The sequence below is a fragment of the Somniosus microcephalus genome, chromosome 5, assembly GCF_052327205.1.
Source record: "Somniosus microcephalus isolate GS21.2 chromosome 5, FLI_Smic_1.0, whole genome shotgun sequence".
In the NCBI taxonomy this organism is placed as follows: Eukaryota; Metazoa; Chordata; class Chondrichthyes; order Squaliformes; family Somniosidae; genus Somniosus; species Somniosus microcephalus.
In genome coordinates, this window is record NC_140991.1 from 66,545,015 (window position 1) to 66,568,730 (window position 23,716).

General features: G+C 46.5%; 1 protein-coding gene across 1 annotated transcript in view; it reads right to left on the reverse strand.

The window, feature by feature from the left end:
* The window catches only part of LOC147117092 (glutamate decarboxylase 2-like), a 161,382-nt gene extending 137,881 nt beyond the window's left edge, over positions 1-23,501 (reverse strand). The window contains exons 1-3 of the mRNA XM_085987737.1: positions 22,818-23,501; positions 21,658-21,717; positions 17,748-17,897 (exon numbers count right to left, since the gene is read on the reverse strand). Of these exons, the coding sequence (XP_085843863.1) occupies positions 17,748-17,897; positions 21,658-21,717; positions 22,818-22,887 (280 nt within the window). The 5' untranslated portion in view covers positions 22,888-23,501. The remainder of the gene's footprint in view (positions 1-17,747; positions 17,898-21,657; positions 21,718-22,817) is intronic.
* Positions 23,502-23,716: the final 215 nt, after the last annotated feature.

Here is a 23,716-nt window from a genome sequence, read left to right on the forward strand (position 1 = left end):
GCTTTCGGATAAGGGATAGTGTACCTGTATACTATAAATGGCAAGATTTTGAAAAGTATAGATCAGCAAAGAGACCTTGGTGTCCATACACACAAATCCTTAAAAGTTTCTGAGCAAGTTGATAAGCTGGTTAAAAAAGCAGATGGGTTACTTGGGTTTATAAACAGAGGACTAGAATATAAAAGCAAAGAGATCATGTTAGAACTTTATGAATCACTGGTTAGGCCTCAGCTGGAGTATTGTGGCCAATTCTGGGCACCACACTTCAGAAAAGATGTAAAGGCCTTAGAAAGGGTACAGAGGGGGTTTACCGGGAATGAGGGACTTCAGTTATGAGGAGAGGTTGGAAAAGTTAGGACTGTTCTCCTTGGAACAGAGAAGCTTAAGAGGTGACCTAATAGGAGGTTTTCAAGATAATGAGAGGTTTTGATAGAGTAGATAGAGAAAAACTGTTCCCTCTGGCGAGTGGGTCAATAACCAGGAGGTCAGAGATTCAAAATCATTGGCCAAAGATCTAGAGGGGAGATGAGGAGAATTTTTTTCACTCAGAGGGTTGTCGGGATCTGGAATGCTCTACCTGAAGAGGTGGTGGAAGATGATTCCATAAATAATTTTAAAGGGAGTTGGACAGGTACTTGAGGATGAGGAACTTAGAGTTACGGACAAAAAGCGGGGATGTGGGACTAAGCACAACTGCTCTTTCAAAGAGCCAGCACAGACACGAAGGGGCCGAATGGCCTCCTTCTGGGCTATAAGTTTCAATGATTCTCGTGTCTTAAAGTAACTAATCAGTGCATAATTACCCTTTTACAATTGTGTGCAAGGAAATGAATTAAACGGATGTCTTTGAGTGTGTGAATGAATAAGGAAGTGGAATCTGTGGTTAGGCAATGATAAGAATGTTGAGGTTGGAAAAACAAATAGGGTATGTCTCTGCAATGAAATATTGCACTACAGGATGAGACAGACAGACTTGGAAGGGGACAGGTTCCTAAGAATGAACAGTAATCAAACTTAGAGTTAGCAGATCCACATGTTGAATAACAATTGGCTGCAGGAAGATGTGTTGTATGATCGGGTAACTGGTACTTAATAATCGAAATTGCAAGGATACCAGAGTGTTCATTCAACAAAAGGGAACCATTTCCTTAAATATGACATCCTTTCTTCATGCAATAAAGTTTATGTAAACTCTGGGAAACAAAGAGAAGTTGCTGCTGGAGCAGGATAAGAAAAGTGACGATGAAGAAAAGGTATAAAGAGAGAGGGTTTGCTCCTAGATTGAAAGCTGCAGTGAATCCTCCACAGAAGGCCTTGACTGGCCGCACTCCTGGGATGATCATTATTCTATCCCGTAAGTTAAGTTGCCTCATAGCAGAAAGTAATGCAATGTCCTCTTACTACTATGAAATGTTGCATGCTTTGCTGGTACGTGTGAAGTGTATCATTGAGGTTAAACTGATTTTTAAAATACAAATATATGTAATTGTGTCTGATTCAACAGGCCTGAGCCCAAATTATATTTAAAGATACACTGCATGATTATCGAACATCGAACAGAGTCAAGGTGATGTTCAGATGTGGATTAAGGAACCATGTTGGGATACAGTGCAAGGAGTGTTCCCCTGTGTCCAAGTGGTGCAATACCTCACCTTGAAGGAATTCTTGGATGCCGAGGCTGGGTGTTAAATTACTAACACATTTCCTTTCCTAGAAATGACATCTTTCACTTTCATTAAATCACAAAATAAGGGAATTGCTCTGTGTTATCACAAGATTCACATGCCATGTTAACGGCTCCAGATTGTAGAATTTGAACAAGCAGTCATTCATAAAAAAGTAAATATATTTACAAGGGATGATAAAATAAACAATCACAGCATTACGAATACATACACCTCAGTGCACACTACCTGTAGATTCTTCAATGCATGCTAATAGAATATTTTTTACGAAAGGTGCACCTAAGCCCACACCCTCTGTTCCTCTGACTGCTCATTACTGCACGGAATCACTTCACCCACTTCTCATCACGATCAGAGGCAGATCTTGCAGCCCTCTACTGTCTGGGAATATCTTCCAAAACCTTGTTACCTCTTTCCCCATCTGTCATCTCCACCCAGTTACTGTTAACTTCTGCTCAATGACCAACTGCCCCTCTTGTGAAGCGCGCTGAGAGATTCTGTTAGACGAGGAACAAATAGAAATGTAAGTTGTGGTTTCAAGGTGAGGGAGGTGGTGTTGGCAGTATCGGTAGGTCAATGAACACAGTAGGAAGGGGGTGTATCAAATGAACAAAGGGATATAATTCACCTTCAATCGGGGAGCAAAACTGATGGTAGAGGATGGGTTGCCCTTATATACCCGGCCTGAGTTTCCTTTGCATTGATTTCATGCATTTGTCACCTTCAGATTTGATTACTCGATCTCTCCTGGCTGGCCTCACATCCTCCACCCTCCATAAAGCTCAGCTCAACCAAACATTTGCTGTTGTTATCCTACCCTGCACTATGTCCTTCTCAGCCATCACTGCCCCGCCCCCCCCCCCGTCCCCCGCCCATCCACACTGACCTACATTGGCTCATAGTCTCCCAATGCTTCAAATTTACCATTTTCATCCTTGTGTTTAAGTCCATCCATGGCCTTGCCTCTCCCTGTCTGTAACTTCCTCCTGCCTCTCTGAACTCTCCATTCCTCTGACTCCAGCCTTTTGTGCACCAGCACTCCCCTCCCCCCAGCCCTACAACTGGCTGCTGTGCTTTCAGCCTCTTAGGCCCCAGCCTTTAGAATTCCCTCACTAAACCACCCTGGTTCTTTATTACCCTCTCTTTCTTTCAGACTCTTCTCAAAACCAACTCTTTGACCAGGCTTTGGCCACCCCTCCTAATCTTTCTTTCTTTGGCCTCAGTGAAGTACATTGGGACATCCACATTAAAGGCACGATATACATGGATGTTGCCGTTTAGGATCAATTGTAATATTGACTAACAGGATCTTATCTGCAATACAGAGACAAGACGGTGCTACATCGCATGCCTCCCGTCACAATGTCACAGCTTTTTTTTTATATTGTGCTTATATTTCTAATGGCATCATCAGCCATGAAATTGACAAAAGTAACAGATCAACTATTGACAAGCCACTTGCCATTTGGCTACATTGGATACTGCCAAAAGAGTTGATCACTCATTGTTGCACTTGGCTGGACATTTTTAATTATACATATACATCAAGACAGCAATGAAATTCTGGCACTACTTTCATACACCATATATATTGGGGGAAGAATTCAGTTGCTTGCGCCTCCAGTTAGCGCCTTAAGAGGGCGCTAATGGGGCGCAAAGCAACTAGTGCCCGGGCGCGGCGATGTTTGCGCCGCTCGCAAAATTAACTAGACATTTTGCGGTGGCGCTAAACACTACCGCCACAATCTCCTGCGCCGGCAGATCGTGACGTCAGTCGAGTGCGCAACGCCCCGGACCGGATATTGAGTGGCGCCCCCTGCCTTACCGCCTGCCGCTAGCAACTACAGGTTGAGGGGAGCGTTTTGCAGTCAGAAAGGGACTGGGGGAGCGCTTTTTAAAGGCGGCTGCTTCCTGCCTTTTTTTGTTGGTGACATTTTTGCACCACACATTCTGAGAGAGAGAGAGAGAGAGAGAGAGAGACTTCTGGAGAGGTTCAACGCTGTGTGAATGAGTTTTGGGTACGGCGCAGCACTTTGCAGGTTCATTTTGATTTGCTCTTCCTTGCTTCGCCCGCGCTCTGAGGTAGCGTCTCGCTCCTCGCCATTTGCGCCTTAAGACAGGTGTGAAGCACCTGATTTAGCGCTCCAATCACCTCCAGGGGCGATAAAAGCCAAGTTTGCTGTCGGAGGCGATAATTAGCGCCAGGCGCTAAACTTTGCGCACGGCCGATAATGGCGCCCCAAACGGGGCGATACTGAATTTTTCCCCCATTGGTTTTTTTTTATTCGCTTATGGAATGTGGGCGTCGCTGGCACGGCCAGCATTTATTGCCCATCCCTAGTTGCTTTTGAGAAGGTGGTGGTGAGCCGCCTTCTTCAACCGCTGCAGTCCGTGTGGTGAAGACACTCCCACAGTGCTGTTAGGGAGGGAGTTCCAGCATTTTGACCCAGTGACGATGAAGGGTCGGCGATATACTTCCAAGTCAGGATGGTGTGTAACTTGGAGGTGGTGGTGTTCCCATGCACCTGCTGCCCTTGTCCTTCTAGGTGGAAGAGGTCGCAGGTTTGGGAGGTGCTGCCGAAGAAGCCTTGGCGAGTTGCTGCAGTGCATCTTTTAGATGGTACACACTGCAGCCACGGTACGCCGGTGGTGGAGGGAGTGAATGTTTAAGGTGGTGGATGGGGTGCCAATCAAACGGCTTGCTTTGTCCTGGATGGTGTCGAGCTTCTTGAATGTTGTTGGAGCTGCACTAATCCAGGCAAGTGGAGAGTATTCCATCACACTCCTTACTTGTGCCTTGTAGATGGTGGAAATGCTTTGGGGAGTCAGGAGGTGAGACACTCGTCGCAGAATACCTAGCCTCTGACCTGCTCTTGTTGCCACGGTATTTATGTGGCTGGTCCAGTTAAGTTTCTGGTCAATGGTGACCCCCCAGGATGTTGATGGTGGGGGATTCGGCGATGGTAATGCCATTGAATGTCAAGGGGAAGTAGTTAGACTCTCGCTTGTTGGAGATAGTCATTGCCTAGCACTTCTGTGGCGAGAATGTTACCTGCCACTTATCAGCCGAAGACTGAATGTCGTCCAGGTCTTGTTGCATGCGGGCATGGATTGCTTCATTATCTGAGGAGCTGTGAATGGCGCTGAACACTGTGCAGTCATCAGCGAACATCCCCATTTCTGACCTTATGTTGGAGGGAAGGACATTGATGAAGCAGCTGAAGATGGTTGGGCCTAGGACACTGCCCTGAGGAACTCCTGCAGTGATGTCCTGGGGCTGTGATGATTGACCTCCAACCACCACAACCATCTTCCTTTGTGCTAGGTATGACTCCAGCCAGTGGAGAATTTTCCCCCCGATTCCCATTGACTTCAGTTTTACTCGGGCTCCTTGATACCACACTCGGTCAAATGCTGCCTTGATGTCAAAGGCAGTCACTCTCACCTCACCTCTGGAATTCAGCTCCTTTGTCCATGTTTGGACTAAGGCTGTAATGAGGTTGGGAGCCGAGTGGTCTTGGCGGAACCCAAACTGGGCATCAGTGAGCAGGTTATTGGTGAGTAAGTGCCGCTTGATAGCACTGTCGATGACACCTTCCATCACTTTGCTGATGATTGAGAGTAGATTGATGGGGCGGTAATTGGCCGGGTTGGATTTGCTGTATTCAGTAGTTGTTTACTGGACCTGCCACCCTGATACAACAATGCAATCTTAAAATTTTCATCTTAATATGATGCTTCATTGAGCACCAAATTACTCGGAACCATAAGGAGAATTTTGCTTCTGTATCTAGACTTTTAAGTGGCACATTTTATTATCTTCCAATGTATGTCCAAGCTAGGAAGATTACAACATGGATGGGAAGTTTGGTAACTATATTCAGTAATTTCTATGTGTCTTTTTAACTGAATACTTGTCATATACATGGCAGTATGTGAACTCCTACTAATTTGTAAATGTTTTCAATGAATCTGACCTTGTTGCTTACCCAATGCACGTCTGATCCAAATTTTTCCTACGGTCAGTTTCAACCCTGGTGTTTGTCCCATGTCTACCTTAAACTCGCTCCACTCCACCCCATGCCCACTTTTGTCTTTCTCTCTGTGCATGTTGTGCTGCAACTTCCACTTAGCTTTGCTCTCCGTGACAAGGGCAGAACTCTCTGATCTTCCTGTGTGCTTGCAAAGGGAATAGAGTGATAGCCCTGGCATTAAGGATTAAGGCAGTCTTGCCAATAAAGTGCTCCTTGCTTTCTGTGACAGCAAAGCTACAAAACTGTTAAAGCATCGATCAAAAGAAAGAAAATAGAGTGGGCAGGAGGAGATACGTGAATCTGACATTGCACTGGGAAGGACATATTTCAAAACAATGAGGAGCAAGATCTCAGAGACATAGAGGGAAGGGAAACTTGGAAAGAAATAAGGGATGTGGGGGCTCTCAAAAATGTGGCGAGGGGATTTGCAAAGAGATGCAGGGTGATCTTGGAGACCACAGGGCTGATATACATTTGGTTTGCACCTGGGGAATGCTTATCCCCTAGCACAAAGCAGAGGAAAAACATGCAGAAACTATAATGTCAGATCTCTTCTTCCCCCTTTGTGTTGTCCAGGTACTTCCAGGATTCCCAGCAAGTTAATCATGGCGATCCCATGCTAATAAGTTGAAAGTGATCACATGATGCTTCCTGCCCCATTTTCCTTGGTCTTCATTTGGTGATGGCCCATCTATAGAGTTATAGGCGTTCCCACTGGTAGTGGGCCATCCTCTTTGTGCCCAACCTGTTCAGATCAGAGGAGCTGAGAATGGCCTGGATGCAAAGTCTTGCAGCCAGCCAGAAGGTACATTTTTCCCTTCCACAAGGTCAATAGAAGGGAGACATAGAAGGTGGAGGCCTTGAGGCTTCTGTTTTTGGATAGCAGCCAGAAGGCCCTGATGTCCTTCTCTATGTCCAGGCATAAGCCTCTGCCAAATTGCACTATTGCGCTGGGGTGCCACTGGCTATGTAGTAAAGTGAATAGTGTTTTCTGAGATCGATCATCGATGCAATGGGCTATATGGCTTCCTTCTGTGCTTAAGATATGTGGATCACAGACCTCTCCCTTTTGTTGTTTTCCTGCCCCCTTTTTCCTGATTCTGTATTTGCTTAAAAGCTGCTCATCTCCAACATCTTCAAGTTCTGATGAAAGGTCATCAACCTGAAACTGATGCTGCCTAGCCCGCTGAATGTTTCCAGCATTTTCTGTTTTTATTTCTTTGAATTTTATCCTTTTCCCCCCCCGCAAACATCCCATACAGCTTGGTGTCACCTATCAACTAGTACATTGGTGTCACCTCACAAACATGAATTAAAAAAAATATTGTGGATACTGTGGCGTTGCCACATTGGGGAAACACTGTGTATGTAGATAAACCTGTATAATCCCCTTTTAACTGCTGTATTCCCCTCCCCCCCGCAAGACAGTTGCAAGCTGAGAGGAATAAGGCACGTTCAGACTTGCCTGCTGCTGAGAGAAGGAAAACCAATCAGGTTCCAGCAGGTGACCAATCCGTGAGTCATCACAGGTTCGCGGGCTTCGCGAATTCAGTACTGTATTGAGAGTGTTGGAGTAAAGACCTATTTCTTGTAGCTCGCTGTGTTGCCTATTTCTTTACGCGGGAGACCGTAGTCCCCCACATTGGTGACCCCGAATGTCAGCGGCCAAAGCCCCCGACTCACGCAGCCTTACAGAGGCCAGCAACGACCCGATGGCAACCAGCAGCAGCCTGATGTCGGCCGGCGCTGCGTCCTTGAAGCTCCCCACCTTCTGGGAACACCAAGCATCAGCTTGGTTCGCGCACTCGGAGGCTCAATTCACCCTTCGTAGGGTTCAAGACGATGAAGAAAGGTACCTCCACGTAGTCTCAGCACTAGCAAGCTCTACCGCCGCCGAAGTTCTCGACCTGCTGGGGAACCCACCACAGACCGGCAAGTACTCAACCATTAAGGACCGCTTGCTGCAGGCTTACGGCCTGTCCGGGGAGGAGAGGGCCCGCAGGCTTCTCTCACTACCAGGCCTCGGCGATTCTACCCAGAGCCAGTTGATGAGCCGGATGCTTGCGCTCCTGGGCTCTGAACCACAGTGCTTCTTGTTTCGGGCCCTTTTCCTCAGCCTGCTTCCTCAGCAGGTACAGACTGCCCTCGCGGGGTCCCCGATCACGGACTGCGTACAACTGGCAGCCGCCGCGGACAAAGTTTTCGCCGTCGCCCAACTCGGCTGTGTAGCCGCGAGGCTCCCCGACACCACCGAGCGCGCGCCGCCACGCCAGGCTGCAGAACTATGCTACTACCACGCGCGTTTCAGCCACAAGGCCCAACGCTGCAGAGCACCCTGCTCTTTCAATCAAACCAAGATGGCCGCCCGGCCCAATGTACCAGCCCCGCGCCGCCGCCTAGGCCCGCTCAACCGCACCCCCGCCGCCACGATGGCCATCGGCACCGCAGGTAAACTGCTGTACATAACCGACTCTCTTTCAGGACGCAGATTCCTTTGCGACACCGGAGCCCAATGCAGCATAATTCCTGCCTCCCAGCTCGACATCAAGGCAGGCCGCAGCGGCCCACCCCTCGTGGCGGCAAATGGCACAGCCATCGCTACTTTCGGAAAGCGACGGGCCGAGGTTTGTTTCAACGGCCAGCGATTTACGTGGGATTTCGTGACGGCCTCGGTAGCACATCCTTTGCTGGGCGCCGATTTTCTTTGTGCCCACGGACTCCTGGTCAACGTCCGCGACAGGCGCCTGATCGATGCAGCAACTTTCGCTTCACTGGCCTACCAGCAGAGCAATAGCCCGGCCCTCGTCGGGTCCTGCTCCGCCCCGGCGCATGACGACTACGCCCGCCTACTCGCAGATTTCCCGAGGCTCACACAACCGACCTTCTCAGCCGTGGCAGCCAAGCATGGGGTCGAGCATCACATCGCCACTACGGGACCACCAGTGTTCGCTCAAGCCAGACGCCTGGACCCAGCCAAGATGGCGGTGGCCAAGGAAGAATTCGCCATGATGGAAAAACTGGGCATCATCCGCCGCTCGAACAGCCCTTGGTCGTCCCCCCTCCACGTTGTGCCCAAGCCGGGCGGTGGCTGGCGCCCCTGCGGCGACTACAGACGGCTCAACGACGCCACCACGCCCGATAGATACCCCATTCCGCACATCCAAGACTTCTCGGCACACCTAGCAGGAAAGTCCGTCTTTTCCAAGGTCGACCTGATTCGCGGCTACCATCAGGTCCCCGTCCACCACGCAGACGTCCAGAAGACGGCGGTCATCACCCCCTTCGGACTGTTCGAGTTCCTGCGCATGCCCTTCGGGCTTAAGAACGCCGCACAGGCCTTCCAACGGCTCATGGACTCCGTCCTACGGGACCTGAGCTTCCTGTTCGTTTATCTGGACGATATCCTCGTGGCCAGCACCAGCAAGGCCGAGCACATCGCGCATTTGCGCTCCCTTTTCCAGCGCCTCAGCCAATACGGCCAAATGCCAGTTCGGAGCAGCCCAAATTGACTTTCTCGGCCACAGAATCTCGCCAAGGGGAGCCATTCCCCTACCTTCCAAGGTGCAGGCGGTGGCGGACTTTCCCCAGCCCACCTCGGTTAAGGCGCTGCAGGAATTTTTGGGGATGGTCAATTTCTATCACCGGTTCGTGCCCAAGGCCGCCGCACTCATGCGCCCCCTCTACGAAGCCAGCAGGGGCAAAACGGGCAAAGAGCAACTCACCTGGTCCAGCGAGATGGCGACAGCCTTCCACCAGACCAAAAGCGCCTTGGCCAACGCCACACTACTGGCCCACCCCATCCCGGGTGCCAAGACCGCCCTCACCACGGACGCCTCGGATTACGCCGTCGGCGCCGTCCAGCAACAGTGGGTCGAAGGCGCGTGGCAGCCACTGGCATGTTTCAGCCGACAGCTGCGCAAGAACGAGCAGGCCTACAGCACGTTCGACAGAGAGCTCCTGGTCCTGTTCCTGGCAATCTGGCACTTCCGTTTCCTTCTGGAAGGCCGGCCGTTCACCGCATTAGTGGACCACAAGCCGCTCACTTTCGCCATGGCCAAAGTAACCGAACCCTGGTCCGCGCGCCAACAGCGCCAACTCAACTTCATCTCGGAGTTCACCACGGACATCCGCCACGTCGCCGGCAAGGACAATTTGGTGGCCGACTGCCTCTCAAGACCCTCGCTCCACGCAGTGCACCTGGGCGTCGACTACGCCAGCATGGCGAGAGACCAGGCTGCCGACGCGGAGATCCAGGCCCTCAGGACGTCAACTACCAGCCTCACCCTGGCCGACATCCACTTCCACGCAGCCGGCACAACCCTCCTGTGCGACGTCTCAGTCCCCTCGCCTAGGCCGGTCATTCCATCCGCCTGGCGCAAGCGAGTTTTCGACATCATCCACGGCCTCTCACATCCAGGGATGCGTGTGTCTCAGAAACTTATGTCCGCCAAGTTCGTCTGGCCTGGACTCCACAAGGATTAGAGAGACTGGACCAACACATGCATGCCGTGTCAGCGCGCTAAGGTCCAGCAGCACACCAAGGCGCCATTGGAGTGTTTCCCGGTGCCCGAGAGGCGTTTCGACCACGTCCACGTCAATCTGGTAGGCCCCTTGCCGCCGTCGCATGGTTTTACACACCTGCTCACGATCGTCGACCGCACCACCAGATGGCCTGAGGTGGTTCCCCTCGCCTCCACCACCACGACCGACGTCGCGCGAGCATTCGTCTCGACATGGGTGGCCCGGTTCGGCGTGCTGACCGACATATCCTCGGACAGAGGCCCCCAGTTCACCTCCCACTTGTGGAATGCCATCATCGCCGGCCTCGGCACCAAGTTGCACAGGACAACAGCCTACCACCCGCAGGCCAACGGGCTCTGCGAGCGCTTTCATCGTTCTTTGAAAGCCTCCCTCCACGCCAGCCTGGCCGACACCAGCTAGATCGACAAACTACCCTGGGTTCTCCTGGGATTGCGTACCACGCCCAAAGAGGACCTCCGCGCCTCCGTGGCCGAGATGGTCTACGGCCAACCGCTCAGAGTACCAGGCGACTTCCTCCCCCTGACAACGGAGCCGTGGTCGGCCGCCAGACAGCTTTCCCTGCACCAGGACGCGGCCTAGCAATTCCGTCCAGTGCCCACTTCGCAACACGGCCCGCAGCCGTCCTACGTGCCTCGAGACTTACGACATGCAGAGTTCGTCTTCGTGCACCGGGACGCGCACAGAGGCCCGCTGCAGGCACCATACACCGGCCCCTTCCCAGTATTGGAGACGGGGGACAAAGCTTTTCTTATCGACGTCGGCGGGAAGCCGGACCTTATTTCAGGAGACCGCCTCAAACCGGCGCACCTGGACCTCAGCTTCCCGTTTCGGCTGGCTCTTCCCCCACGGCGGGGCAGACCCCCCGCGTTGGCGGCGGCCCCACAAGAGGACCAAGACATGCCAGAACCTTACTTCCCGGCCGCCGCCCCACCTTCGCCGGCAGCCCGTCCAGCCAGCCCACTGGCAGACCAGCCGACGAACCAACCGGCCGACCTCCCAGACAGCCCTCCTCACACGCCAGATGGCTACTACAGCCGCTTGGTCAAACCTCCGCAGAGACTGACTTTTACAGTTAAGGAAGATTCTGGGGGGGGCGTATGTGGCGTTGCCACATTGGGGAAACACTGTGTATGTAGATAAACCTGTATAACCCCCTTTTAACTGCTGTATTCCCCTCCCCCCGCAAGACAGTTGCAAGCTGAGAGGAATAAGGCACGTTCAGACTTGCCTGCTGCTGAGAGAAGGAAAACCAATCAGGTTCCAGCAGGTGACCAATCCGTGAGTCATCACAGGTTCGCGGGCTTCGCGAATTCAGTACTGTATTGTGAGAGTTGGAGTAAAGACCTATTTCTTGTAGCTCGCTGTGTTGCCTATTTCTTTACGCGGGAGACCGTAGTCCCCCACAATACCATAATTCCTAGGGTAAATCAATTGGGCACTCTTTGGCTGAATTATAACTGCTAACATTGATCATCACTCTCCGATTCCTATTATGCATATTTACTGGTCAATCACAGGGGTGACCTAATAGAGGTCTTTAAAATTATGAAGGGGTTTGATAGGGTAGCCGTAAGACTAGTGGCCGTAAATATAAGATAGTCCCCAATAAATCTAATAAAGAATTCAGGAGTAACTTCATTATCCAGAGAGTGGTTAGAATGTGGAACTTGCTACCACATGGAGTAGTTGAGGTGAACAGCATAGATTCCTTTTAGGGGAAGCTAGATAAACACATGCGGGAGGAGAGGACTAGAAGGATATGCAGTTAGGGTTATATGAGGTCGGGTGGGAGGAGACTCGTGTGGAACATAAACACCAGCACAGCCCAGTTAGGAAGAAAGGCCTGTCTCTGTGCTGTTAATTCTATGTAATACACGCTAGAATCCTTCCAGCCACCTTTGGTTGGGGCTGTCCTCAATCTGGTGGGATTTCTGCCGATTGGAAAATTCAGACCATCAGGTCAGCCACATTATCCTCACCCACCAATTGTGTTACATGTTCAAAGAATTGCAATGAATATGGTCAATATGATCAACCTTTCACAAACCGGTCATGGGGAAAATACTATTAAATAATTTCATTACAATATTTTTCAAAATCTTGGCTGCTGCAGATGTCAAGGTAACAGATCTATAATTCCCATAATATGGAACCAGACCCTTCTAAATAAAAACAACAACAACAACGTGTATCTATATAGCGCCTTTAACGTAGTAAAATGCCCGAAGGTGCTTCACAGGATTATTAAAAGACAAAAAAAATTGACACTGAGCCACATAAGGAGAAATTAGGGTGGGTGACCAAAAAGCTTGGTCAAAGAGGTAGGTTTTAAGGAGCGTCTTAAAGGAGGAAAGAGAGGTAGTGAGGTGGAGAGGTTTAGGCAGGGAATTCCAGAGTTTAGGGCCTAGGCAACAGAAAGCACGACCACCAATGATTGAGCAATTATAATCAGGGATGCTCAAGAGGGCAGAATTAGAAGAGCGCAGATATCTCTGGGGTTTGTGGGGCTGGAGGAGATTACAGAGATAGGGAGGGGCGAGGCCATGGAGGGATTTGAAAACAAGGATGAGAATTCTGAAATCGAGGCGTCGCTTAAGCGGGAGCCATTGTAGGTCAGCGAGCACAGGGGTGATGGGTGAACGGGACTTGGTGCGAGTTAGGACATGGGCAGCCGAGTTTTGGATGACCTCAAGTTTACGTAGGGTAGAATGTGGGAGGCCAGCCAGGAGTGCATTGGAATAGTCAAGTCCAGAGGTAACAAAGGGTTTCAGCAGTGGATAAGCTGAGACAAGGGCGGAGACGAGCGACGTTACAGAGGTGGGAATGGGCGTTCTTAGTTATGCTGCGGAAAAGTGGTATGAAGCTCATTTCAGGGTCAAATATAACACCAAGGTTGCGAACAGTGTGGTTCAGCCTCAGACAGATGTTAGGGAGAGCGATGGGATCAGTGGTTAGGGAATGGAGTTTGTGGCGGGGACCGAAAACAATGGCTTTGGTCTTCCCAATATTTAATTGGAGAAAATTTCTGCTCAAATTTAGAGACCATGGAGGGGTTAAGAGAAGTGGTGGTGAGGTAGAGCTGGGTATCGTCAGCGTACATGTGGAAACTGACGCTGTGTTTTCGGATGATATCGCCGAGAGGCAGCATGTAGATGAGAAACAGGAGAGGGCCAAGGATAGATCCTTGGGGGACACCAGAGGTAACGATGCAGGAACGGGAAGAGAAGCCATTGCAGGTGATTCTCTGGCTACGATTAGATAGATAAGAATGGAACCAGGCGAGTGCAGTCCCACCCAGCTGGATGACAATGGAGAGGCGTTGGAGAAGGATGGAGTGGTCAACTATGCCAAAGACTACAGACAAGTCAAGATGGACGAGGAGGGATTGTTTACCTTTGTCATAGTCACCGTATATTCAAATATTCAAATCACCGTAGTTATTGAACAATCTTCTGGCAGCTCCTTTGATTCAAATGGGCTGAGAACAAGTTCTGCCACAGCCTCAATCTTCTGGCGTCATTGATTTGCATACTCTTTTTATTCTTAATAATCATGTTGGATATCAAGCACTCTAGTTTCCTATATATATATATAAAAACTTCTAGACTTGTGGCAATGCCAGCACCAGACGATCCACAAGAATTCCTCAGTAACTACCCTTTTGTTCCCTTTACCCCCTCCCGTCACTTCACAGCAACACAGCCGTGATTGTGAACTCAGTGATACATGACACTGCTGGTGGTAAAAAAGCACTCATTCTACTGTATATTCATTGATGCTGCAATAAGCTGATCCACTTGGTAAATAAGAAATTGTAGCTCATTTGCCTCATGTGGAGAAATTTCAGGCAAATTGTGGCTCTTTACCAGTCCACACTGGAAACACATGAAGCAGCCTCTGTATGTAACCTATTACTGGCTCTAACAGTTGTGTCTATTAACAGATCTTTCATGCTTGGCTGGGTGCACCTTTCATCCATTAATATTATTAGTGTGTTGCCTTTGATCTTTCTAATTATCGTCTTAATCTCATCGTGCTTTGATTTCTTCTTTTGAATTTATATGTGGAATCAGGGATCTCAAGGTTTGCCAGTATATTTTTCAATTCAATTCCAAGATGCATAACAGGTTGCTACGATTGGTGATTAATATTTGGGTCACATTTTCAAGGTAGAGGCCCAAATACTGTCTATTAAGCTGTTCGTCAGAACTCTCCCTCTACATCATTTTCATGTAACAATATTTGTAAAATAAACAAATTGTTGATAAAAGTTTGAATCATTTCTATAACATATTTCTTGCTCTCAGTCACCTTGGGGGGAAGATTTACTCTGTGGGCTGTTTATAGTGAAATCACAAACCTATTTATAAGGAGTACATTTCTGATGTGGCCACAAATATTGACGAGGAAATCTTGCTTTCCCCTTGTGTGTTGGCGATGTGGAAAGTATTGATAAGTGTGTACTAGTGGAGCTATCTCCTGCAGGATGAGAAAACCCAAATTAAGACCTTTAAAGGTTACTGTCTACATGAAAGATGTTTGGCAACATTTTTGTTTGAGGAGAAAAGAGCCAGAAAAGCTACGTGTGGTTTTTGTCATAACAGCACAAATGGCACATTTCAACAAATTTCTCATTGCATCTTGTATTTCTAAATAAAGAAAAGACGTTCTTCAAATGCTTTTGGATAGGACCATAAATGTGGAATGAAAAAAGGCCATTTTGAACTATTGTTCCTGCTCCTTCCACAGACCATAAGCAGCTCACTTTATTATGGAACTCAACCCATTTAAGCTCCTGAGCAATGATACAAAGGTTTCCCCTACATCAAGTCAAGTTTCAGAATATTTATCTAACCTTACATTATCGATTATTCATTTGTGATTGATTGACATGACCTTTCCAGAGTCCCTACAGCTCAGGCTTTATCAAATTTCACACAACACTCTATCGATAATCTCTACCTGTATTTATTCGGTTAATCATCAATCCCATCCGTAACCAGATATTTATCCAGCTCTTTCTGAAAGTTGTTAACTGATGATGTACATACTATTCATTTAATTACATTACAGTTCATCCATCATCCTGGCTCCATTTCCTTAACTGCTCTGGGCCCATTACAAAGCTATCCATCCCTCTTGTATTCATCGCAGGATCAAATAGCTTGGTTATCCCAACCTCTTATCAGCACTTTTAAACAATATTACAATACGGTCCTCCACAACACTTTATGAACAGTTTCAACAGCAGGGGACCCAGAATAGATCCCTTTCGAATTTTACCAGCCACTCTCCCAGTAACAGTTTTTTCCATGCATCACCATTTTCTACTTCATATTGCTGTCAGTCTCAAACTATCAAATTTACAATTAATTCCACATGTCTCAGTCTTTTGTAAAAGCTTCACATATGTAACTATATCAAATGCCTTCGGAAAGTCCTGATTAAATTATATCCGTTTGACTGAATTTGTCCATCCTCAACAAATTCCAGGAGTTTAATGAGGTGATGCTGCCCTTTCAGATGAACACTGATCACATTCTGTGTAATTCCCAAATCCATACCTCATTTTTTTCTGTATATCAGGAAAACACTTGAAGAGTAACTTTCCAACAGGAGGGCAGCAAAGGGTTAATTGACCGACTTTGCACACCTGGCAGCTAGCCTTTTCCAACTGGAGTGTATATTGGAAATTTGGATACTTGCTGTGCATGACTCTCTGATCATTTAAATGAATGCAACGCATGCTTAAATTTCTGATTTTGGTGGGTTAGGGTCCCACTGGGAGAAAAGTCAGGAATTGAACTTTTTTTTGTCCTCCAATCCTCAACTACATCTCCTGTATTTACTGGACTCCTAAACCATTGCTGTGGCTATTTCCACTCTCAGTTCCTTGAGGTTTATAAAGTGCGTCTAGTCTAGTTTGGGTGCTATGTTTACTTGTAATTCCTTGAGTTTCTTCACAGCAGATGCTTTACTGATGTTTGCATATTGTATCAAAATAACTGGATCCAGAATCTGTCAGGCCTTCCTTCATGAAGACTTCATTAGTTAACACCTCTGCTATTTCCTGATCCTGTCGTATTTTCCCGACTCATCCCTTTGGATGTTATGTTGTCTTTTACCCTCTGTCTACTATGGATACAGCTAAAACTTTCTTCAGATCCTTCTTTGAATTGATAATTACTTTCTTACCTCTTCAGTGAAGATGAGATCCCTTTAAAGACAGTATCACTCCAGTTTAAAAACAAGTACAGGGTCAGATTTTTAGATAATAGCAAAATACTGCGGATGCTGGAAATCTGAAATTCTGACGAAGGGTCCCAGACCTGAAAGGTTAACTCTGTTTCTCTCTCCACAGATACTGCCTGACCTGCTGAGTGTTTCCAGCATTTTCTGTTGTTATGTCAGATTGTTAGAGTTTAGTGTTCTGACACTAATCAATAAATAAATTGTAACGAGGAATTGTAGTGAATTTTTACAAACAAAAAATACTCCAGTCTATTCACTAGCTTTGTGAGTCCATTCATTCTCATTGAGATACTGTAAATAAGGACTTAAATTAATTAACAGTTTAGTGATTCTCAAAGTACTTGCTGCTTTCTCTCACTTATTCCAGTGCAGAGTTATTCATTCACCACAAAGCATTTCAGTTAATCAACCTTTGATTTCTCCCCATCTTATCTTTTGACTCTCTCAGGCTCTTTTTATATATTCTTGCCTTCTAGCCACTGTGCCTTACTTGTTGCTACATTCCCAGCTAGTTCCCTTGCTGTTACCTCCAGCACTTATTGGAAGTATGTTAGCAAAATCAACATGAATGGTCAGTAATAAATAAAATGATGTTAATGTTATTCCTAACTGGCTTGACTTCTAATGTGGTGCTGATGGTGAATAGGTCTCCACATCCTGGGCGACACACTATAAGGAGAGTAAGGCAATGCAAATACAACTCTTGCTACACAATATTTCCAGATATTTTGCAGCATCTGTAGTACAGCAATGGAGAAAAATGTTTCCGTATAGTTTTATCAACACATTAGATTAGTAATACTTTTTTGAATTTTCTGACTTGGCTGTATTCTATAAGTGTGTCGCAATGTTTTCCGTTCAATCTACAACCTGGGTCAGAAGCCAATAAACATAGATAAGATCAATATCTTGATAATATAATGCCTGTTAAAAGTTCTAGATAAAGTGAGTTTAGTTAGTCTCAATCTAGTGCCCGGTAGATAACAGCTTTCAATCGTGGCCTCACACTTGGAACTCCAAAAATACTTGTCCAGAAATATTAGCCGTTTCCTCCCTCTGGCCTTACCTAACAGGATTCAAAATCTATAATGTTTTGCATTACACCAACTTAGATTTGCAGCCATAGTCTATCACTGTAATGATGTCAATCTATCCATGTAGTCCACAAATAATCAAGAACAAGGCCAAATAATTAAATTTGAAGGTAGTCCATTATTTTCAGAGAGTATCTTACCTGTTGCATGCAGGACGGAAAAGTTGATTTGAACTTTTTGACAAGCACACGGGGTTTTCCTGCAGGTACAGGCCAGATTGGTTTCCAGGGCCGCTGTTTCCTCCTTAACAACAGCATCCGTGGGCCTCTGCCCATCACCGTACAAGAATGCTGGTATTGAAAGCAAAAACAGAAGATTCACAATGCTATTCACATTCACGTGCTACTCACAGCTCTTTTACTTTATGTCACTCTTTTTCTCCCCCTCCTCAATTGGACGAAAATTGGGACATGGTCCACTGTGGCTCAGCCCAGCAGTGTCTCAGCCAGTCCTCATGTGTGAGCATAGACAGTGTCAGTGGGGGAAGAGGGTGGGAGGCATCAGGGCCATGAATCCTGGTCATCACCTGATGTCTACACTTTCCAACAGGAGTCACTGGATGGCAATCAGGAGTGGGAAACCGGACAGAGTTTTTCCCCCTTCCTTAACTGAGGAATGCTGAGCTACTGTAGCGCTCCCACCGCCATCCTGGCTGAGATCAGTTAACTCAATACAGACCCAGATTTGACCCTGGAAGCTTTCCCATCATTATGACAGCTGCATTTTAAAATATTTTTATTTATACGCCACAGACGTTCCTATAGTATTTGAAAGAAAACAGAATATGGTGTAAAGTTTATAAGAATGCCTAGTAAAGTCCAGTTCAGTATAAAACAAAGTATTGCACTAACAATGCTGAGTGAACCATGACTGTTTGTTAAGCTAATGCTATTATACATAATATTCATTAATTGTGTGTAATGAGGTCAAAATATTCAAACAAATGTTACTACTGCTGAACACAATTACAGACATAGTGATGCACACAGTGATGTCCATGTACATGGACACAGAAAGTCCTGTTGGATAGATTTATCCAGCAAGCATAAATAACAAGTGTTGCAGTTCGTTGTGACATCAAGTCTGCTTATTCCATAAATAACCCACCCACAGGGTCCCTAGCATGCTTTCTTCTTCTACTTGCTTTTCAAAGCGGACATTGTAAACTAACTGAAAATCTTAACTTTTAATATGTTTGTTTATAATTATTAGTGGAATTAGCACCATAGAAGGTCACAGCACAGGAGAAAGCTATTCAGCCCATTGTGGCTGTCTTAGCTCTTCGCTAGAGAAATCTGTAACTAATCCCATTGTCCTGCTCTCTCCCCATAGTCATGGATCTTCCTCTGCTTCAAATATTCATCTGATTTTCCCTTAAAAGCTACAATGGTTTCTGCCTCAACTAGTCCCCTGTGACAAAACATCCCATGCTCCAAAAATATATCCACAGGAAGAAATTTCTTCTAAACTCTCTCCTCACAATCTTAGTGACAATTTTAAATTGATAACTAGAGGAAATAATATTTCCCTATTCACTCTATCAAGACCCTTCATAATTTTAAAACCCTCCAGTAAATCTCTTCTTAGATGTCTCCATTCCAGTGGAAGTACCCCCAGTATCTCAAGTCTCTCCTCATATCTATAGTTCCCCATCACTGGCATCATGCTGGTGAATCTACCCTGTAGGCTCACTATGTTTTAAACTTAACTGGAACATTAAAACCAAACTGTTGCACTACCAACACAGAGTGAACCATGAATGGTTAAATTAATGATGTCATGATATACAATATTCATTAATTGTGTGTGATGAGGTCAGAATATGACATTCTAACAAATGATACTATTGCTGATCACAATTACATTGGTGTACTCATTCATTACTGCTGCGATGGAAGCAAAGCCCCTCGAAGCTGTGCCATTTCTCAGAGGATGTGGTGACAGGATGTAGAGGGTCTCAGTGTGGATTTTCTTTCAGAGACTGCCTGTTTTGCTGAAGTTCTGAATATTATCATTGGGAGATTGTGTTTTCTTTGTATGTTGTGTTTCTACTTTTTATTTATGGAAAAAGTGAACTTTTGTAGTTTTCCAGGAAAAACAATATACAGAGTTCGACAACATGAGGTGGGCGGATATTCAGCAGTTATTGTAGTGACACTATTGCATCTGGATATGGTGGTAATGATCGAATGTTTTGGCTGTGTAGGATAATCAAGGTATACAAGTGTATCTTGGTAGGGCAGTGGTTGTGTAGTGCTGCGATTGCATAGGGTAGGGGTACAATCGTGTGTCTGAGTAGGATAGTAGTGGTATCGTGGTGTGTGTGGATTGGGTAGCAGTGGTATGATGGTATGTTGGGTAGGATAATGCTAATGTAGTGGCGGGTCAGCATAAGCTAGTGATTGCCTAAAATTGTGTCATTGTTGGGTGATAGTGATGTAATGATGTGTTTGAGGAGAGTAGTGATTGTGTAATAGTGTGTCACGCTAGGATAATGGCTGGGTAGAATAGTGGATGTATAACATTCTATCGGAGTAGAGTCGTGGTACAATAACTCTGTCTGGAAGGGTAGTGCTTGAGTTTAGATATGGCTGCATGCATTGGCAGTGGTATAATGATGCATCTGGGTAGGCTAGTGGTAGTGTAATGATTGTTTGTCTGCTTAGGCAGACCAAGATTGCAAACAGCATAGCTTGACAACGCAATGCTGAAAAGAATCTCTTTTTGCTGTACTGCACTCAAAACATCTCACAGAAATGGGTAGCCAGTCTGACAAATTGACTGAAATTATCTACTGCTAGCTTAGATGAAACAGTCTGAGACGTCACTGACAAGGAACAGAATTCAGTTGTTCCATTTTCAAGAGTAAAAATAAAATCAAATAATTGTGAAAGAAAAGTGAGAAATGTATTAATTTAAATTAATATTGCCTCTGATGAAGCATGGCAAAATAATGCAAAGAATATTCCAGTTTAACAAATGTTTTTTTTTGCTGGTATTGTTTGGACAGAATACGTTTATTTTATAGGTTTGCACCCACTAAAATCTGAAATGTTGAGACTGAAACGGTAACAACGTTCACCAGCTTTACCATGAATTCTTATATTGGTGACATGTGAAAAGGACTGTCCTTCTGGGCATCACTTAAACCAGATGCTGCACCAGAGCAAACATTCTATTTCTGCTTTATCACAAGAACCAAACATCGAACGCAGTCCTTGGCAATTTAAAGTTCTTTATTCGATTTTCTGCTCTCTGGACAAAAGCTTTGACGATGATTCTATAACAATTGCGGGCAGTTATTAATGGAAAGGCGTGTAACTTTTCGTAAGTAACCATCTTTTGGAAACCAGCACAAAATAAGAAAATATAATTTTCAAATATAAATGTGGGTTGCTGCAGTCCAAGGAAATCGAAGTAGTTTTATTGCATCAACTGCTCAGTTGTTAGAGCATTGATGTTGAATAGGACACTTTGGTCTTTTGGCGGTGCTGATCTCTTACAATGTTGCCTGTAACCCAGCTACCCGGGTATTAAATCTCTTCACCTCTCCATTTAACGAACAAGTAGCTCTTGGGATTCACGATGTGTGATAGAAAACCAGCCCATTCGCTGCAATCACCGCGCACAGATCCTGTTCTGGCTTAAAAGATGAGGCAACGTCGGAGCAATCGACACTTGGGAAATCACCGATCTGGTCCATTTGGGGGAACTGTCACCTTAAATTATCCTGATATTCAACTTCCCAGAATACCAACTGATGTTTTTTACTTCTATTTTCAATTGGGGGTTTTGCCTTGGACTAGGAGAGGCCTTGCAGTCTGAGACGTAAATTACCCCTTCGTAGGTAGGTTAATATAGAAGGAGGGGAGGGGACTCCGACCAGCAGGTCACTTCAACTGGGCGTTTTAATCCAGTTCACTCATACTGGCAGCCCTCGCAACTCCGCCAAAAGAATATACATATTTTAAAAAATCAATGAAGGGGTTGGTAAATTGATCCTAAACTTCGCGTAAGCCGATGCGAACAGAGTCAAATGATAACACTCACCACACAGCTTTGTTCCAATGCCGCCTGTGAACTTTTGAGCCATCTGACACCAGGCTGGGGCTGTAAAACACACAAAACAATCACCAATATATTAAACCGCACCCCCCCTCCTTTTGTTGGTTCTACCTGTGCACCGATTTCGGCTCATAGACCTGTCACTTCAGTTCGATCTGAAACGGCTGAAGAAAAGCTGCTCTGAAGGGCCCCTAGTCAACAAGATCGCTGTGTATATTCCCGCTAAAAACTGCACACTGAAATCGGTCAGTGAAACTGCAAGAGTTCACCGAGTGGTCAGTGAGCCGGTGGGTCTCAGCTGGATTGGGCCGCTTGGCTGGGATTTACGATGGACAGAAACTGGGGCATCCTTTGAAAAAGTCATTTGTAAAAGTAATAAATCAAAACAATAGCTCTTACAGATGGATGATTAAAAAAAATTAAGTGCCTAATCAGACCCTTTATGGCCAGTTTCCCTCCACTATACAGTCAAGGGTGTTAAACGATGATATGGTTGCAATAGAATGGATTATATAGGAAATTATCAGTCAATAGTTAAATCGAGCTTCAGAAATTGAATTTAAAAAACTGTAAGCTAATTCTGCCCTTGGAGATTTTAGCCGAAGGGGATGAATATCCCGTGTATAGCAGTTGCAGGAAATAAATACAAACATACAAATTGCGATATTAATAAAAGGAGCTTCTTATTGCACACAGTAAGTGATGTTTTAGATGTTGTTGGTGTCAGATAGCGGCTTCCTGCATCTCCTTTGGATCATATTATCCATACTCTAAACAACCTGTTCCATTCACCGAACAACCCAAAGCCCATTAATTTCTCTCCACGGATGTTGCCTGACTTGCTGAGTTTTTCCAGCATTTTCTGTTGTTATTTTCCAAAGCCCATTAAGTTGTTTTGGGTCACTACACCGTAAACGCAGCCGATCTATTGGGAAACAAATACTCAATAAAACCCAAACGGTGGATTTATTTATTTAGAAATCATATGAAGTCTACTTTGTTCTGTCACCCAGGGGAGAAGAGCTTTCAAACCGATCGTTGCTCTGTGGCTTCCGATTCCTTGAACTCTCCCCACCCCCCTCTCTCTCTCTCTCTGCCTCCCCGCCTCCTTGAACAGCTTCTTACACGTGTTGCCTTTGATTTACCTGCAGCCGAATTGTCCCCGGCGCCGGACCGCTGTCCCGACTCGTTGGAGAAGAAGCCGAGAGATGCCATTTGCACGCTGAGCTTGTGCAAGAGTGACAGCGCTTCTCATCCGGAGCTCAGAGCCACATCCGAGCGGGAGGGAGCTGTCCGGCAGCTGGTGCTGAACGCGCCCGACTCTCGGCCGTTCCTCCAGACACCGGCTAACCGAGAGGGGGCAGCGGCCGCTGCTGGAGCCCCGCTCGCACCTCCTCGAGCAGATATTCCTCGGGTCGGGAAAGGCTCCAGGTTGGGTGGTGTTTGTTTGTTTGGTTTAATCGCTCTCTGAAGCGCGGATCGATCTCAGCTACTTTGCATCGAAACCCAGTAATCTTTGGCGCGCAAAAGGGGAGAGAGAGGAAAGGAAGGCGGGATGGGATGGGATGGAGACCGCTTCAGGAATGTATCCAGCTCTGAAACACAAACTTTCTCTTTTTTTTAACTGGGAAAGGTTTCGAGGTGTTCTGACGTAATGCGGGGCAGGGGTGTGAATATCAATGAGTCAGCCAGTCCGTCCCCCGTGTTTGGCAGATGTGAAGAGACGTGGCCGCCGGAGCCTGTGGAGGAGTCACGAGTCTGGCCGGGATGTCGAGCCCTCGGGGCCAGTGGACCAGGCTTCACTCGCTCTCCCGCTGGGCGGCTCACGTCAGTCAGAGGGAGGGAGAGAAGGAGACAGCCCGCCAGCTCCGGCACCGCCTTCAGCGCCGCGCTGGCTGGCTGCAGCCGGCCGATTGGTTCAGTCACATTCATTATGATGAAGTCTGAATGCGAACTCGCTGCTCGTGATCTGTCTGGTGTTGTGCACCGGACCAAAAATAATAATAGAAACACCACTTTATATCCATTCCAGTTAAAAAAAATA